Source organism: Jaculus jaculus, chromosome X, assembly GCF_020740685.1.
Source record: "Jaculus jaculus isolate mJacJac1 chromosome X, mJacJac1.mat.Y.cur, whole genome shotgun sequence".
Taxonomy (NCBI): domain Eukaryota; kingdom Metazoa; phylum Chordata; class Mammalia; order Rodentia; family Dipodidae; genus Jaculus; species Jaculus jaculus.
In genome coordinates, this window is record NC_059125.1 from 81,736,448 (window position 1) to 81,739,650 (window position 3,203).

The following is a 3,203-nucleotide window of genomic DNA, read 5'->3' on the forward strand; positions in this document are numbered from 1 at the left end:
TTTTCATTATTTTCACATCAAAAAGTTAGTACTTGTCAATTTAAGGTTTTAGTTTTTAATCTTAGCAACCCTCTCAATTTCTGATTCACAGATGATCATTTTATAGCCTCCCCCATACCTTTTACATTATTGCTTATACTGTGTCAAGACTAGTTACTGTTATTAATAAACTTAGCAATGTCTAAAAATATTTGGGATAAGGACAAGGTATCACTGTCATACAGGATTTTGTAAACAATCTTAGCTAGGTTAAGAATGTAGCCTCAACACAGAATTCTTTATTATGTCCACACAGCACAGCAAAAACATCCCCAACAATACATAAACCTACATATAAAATATAGAGTATCTTCAGTATTTTTCTTTTATATGGCAGCACAATAGTATATGCAAGAGAAAGTACTGTTGATGGGACAAGGAGAAACTGATCTGGGCAATGACCTACTTAGCCAGCCATTATTAACATTCAAAGACCAAGTAAACATTAATTTTAGTAAGAAAAACGGTATTAAAAGAGACCCTATAAAGCTGGGATATACATACCACATTCTGCATTCCTGGCAATTTCATTCTCAGCCTGACTCCTCTCCATCATGCTTCTTTGCCTTTGGAATGGTACTATAAAGGTACAGGAAATGCCTGCCCAGTATCATTTTACCACAAAAAAAAACTGTAAGAGCTTAAGAAAAGAAGATGCTGGATTCTGGAAGTATTTACCTTCATTTTTAAGAACACTTACCATAAATACTTCCAAAACAATAGCGTTTATAACACCCTGAAAAAGGAGTAAATATCCACTCAGACTATTTTCATATTGTTTAGTAATTTTCTCATGTACCCTTTCATATCCAGAAGGTCTGAAACCATCTGATTTCTTCTTTATCTAATGATTGGTTGTTAGCCCACTTTTAACAATGGAAGGAAGAACTGGCATATGTTAAATAAACTTGTTCTCAGAAGACTCATAGTTCCTATTCTGCTTCAATATTATGTTATTATAATATACATACAGAAGCAGTGTCTCAGTTAAGAAAAATAAAAAAAAAATCAGTTTCTGGGCTTACAAAGTGAAAAAGGAAATTCTTTTCCAAACCTTTCTTTTTTGTTTAAAAAATTAAATTTAAATGTACAAGACTAAGCACAGGCACTTCCCAAATAAAAACAAAAATGAAGCCAAAATCACAAAATTACTCAATAGTTATAGACGACAGCTCTGATTTGGGGGTCTCATCTCTGGTGGCCTCAGCACAGGCATTGGTCTTTGGCTGCTCTTGAACAACTTCTTCCTTTTCTGCAAGACCACCAAGACACCCCAAGGGGAAAGTGCTTTCACAATTCTGGGTTGAGGAGACCTGTGATATCACAGGCATTTGAACAGAGGAGTTGCTTTCAAAACCATGTTCTCCAAGATCATACTGAACAAGGGTCTCATCTTGCTCCTGGTTTAAGTAGTCCGGTAGTAAGAAATCACTTCATGCTTTAGGCGATGCATCTTTAGCGAGTAAGCCCTGGTGAACTTTTTCCCACAGCGGTCACACTGAAATGGTTTAATTCCTGAGTGGATAAGCATGTGCTGTTTTAGGTTCTGAATACGGGTGAATCGCACCCCACAGGTTGGACACTGAAAAGGTCTGTCTGGACCATTTGGACTTGGTCGTTCTGTACTACTGGTAGAAGGAGCAATGTAGAGTTGGTAGGGATACTGAACATTTTCCAATCGATCATCATCATCTGCATGAGCGTTAGTGCTAGACGTGCTTTGAAGAGTAGGCAACCCTTCTGTCACACCTTCATCTACAGAGCCTATAGAGGAAGACTGTGGACTAATCAGAAGGTCCTCTTGGACTTGCTCACTTCCTGGCACTGTCTGCTGATCACTCACTGAGCTCTGAGATGCACTGACAGGATGGGACACTTCTTCATGCACCTCCTCATCACTTAATCTCTCTACTTTGACGTGGATATCTTCTTCAGTACCCAGAGGCAGGGTAGTTTTTGTGCTCTCACAAGTCACATAATCTGCCATTCGTCTACCTGCCTCAGATGGCCCAGGTAATTCTAAAGTCCGTGCATTTTCTGCCTGCTTAGATTTCTCAGGCTGAATCCTTCGATCAATTCCGAAAGGGAAAGTCCAGGGAAAAGCTAAAGAAGAATCAACTGGCTGGTTTCTATTTTCTGCATAGGAAGTTGAAGAATTCAACACCTGGGGAGAACTTGTTTGTGTACTGCACTTTACCGGACTCTCAGGAGACATAACGATGTAGCTTTTGCGTTTTCTCCGGGATTCTCGGCAGACAGGAATGGTTCTTTCTACCACACTACACTCGGAAGACACTGGAGAAATGCTTCCATCTCGAGAAGTGAAATTGCAGTTAGAATTATTTTCTTGTCCAGCATCTAGACCCTTTTCTGGTTGGCTATTGGGTGTATTCCATAAAATACTTGATTTCATGAACTTTGAGCAGGTACTAGCAACACTAAACATTTGCATATAGCTGGCTGCAGCTAGAACATCAATAATATTTTCTGTGTTAATTGACAGAGTGGCTGTATAGGCATATTCTAAAAGAGGTATAAAGCCGGTCACTGTAACATGATGCAGATCCAACACATTTGTGTTCTCATCCTCTGCTTGGCCTACAAGTTTGGTGCGAAAGAAATCACTGCAAGCTGCTAGTACCACCTTGTGTGCCCTGAAGATTTTGTCCTGGACACGGATAGTGATATCACAAAAATGTCCATCGTTTCGCAACATATTTAGTTTTCCAAGCATTTCCTGGCTGTGGGAGGAGGAGCTATGAGTAAATGTCTTCACACCCATCTTTTCCTTCCTCTTCTACAGATACTCTTCAAGGTTGCAAATGAATCAGTGATGTCCTGCGGGCGGCGGCGCGGGGGCCCGGAGGCCTGTGCTGCTGCTCCTCCTCCCCGCCGGGCTGGGGCGGCGAGGCGGCGGCGGCGACACCCGGGGGGAGGGGGCGGAGCGCGCGGCCAGCTGCCTCTCCTCCCCCGGGAGGCTCGGGGACCCTATCTCGGGCCGCCGCGCCTAGGCCCGTGAGCAGCCTGGGACTGGGGCATGGCGGCCGGCGAGGCGGGAGAGCGCGGGCGCGGGGAGGGGAGCCCCGGGCGCCCACAGGGCCGAGGGAGGAGCGAGGGGCCCGGGGCCGCGCGCGGGCGGCCGTTGGCCAGGCGGACGGCGGTTG

The 3,203-nt window shown here is 43.8% G+C and overlaps 1 protein-coding gene across 2 annotated transcripts; it reads right to left on the bottom strand.

Annotated features, from left to right (window-relative positions):
* Positions 1-258: 258 nt before the first annotated feature.
* On the bottom strand, positions 259-2,926 carry LOC123456754 (zinc finger and BTB domain-containing protein 44-like). 2 transcript variants are annotated; one of them, XM_045141117.1, is made up of 3 exons: positions 1,472-2,926; position 839; positions 259-618 (listed from the first exon to the last, which is right to left on the bottom strand). In XM_045141117.1, the coding sequence occupies exons 1-3, from the start codon at positions 2,819-2,821 to the stop codon at positions 521-523; spliced, it is 1,449 nt and encodes a 482-aa protein (XP_044997052.1). In that variant the 5' UTR covers positions 2,822-2,926; the 3' UTR covers positions 259-520. The 2 variants fall into 2 exon arrangements, with proteins under 2 accessions (XP_044997052.1, XP_044997051.1); XM_045141116.1 differs by lacking the exon at positions 259-618 and having other exon boundaries at positions 772-1,664; positions 1,719-2,926.
* Between the last annotated feature and the right edge of the window lie 277 nt (positions 2,927-3,203).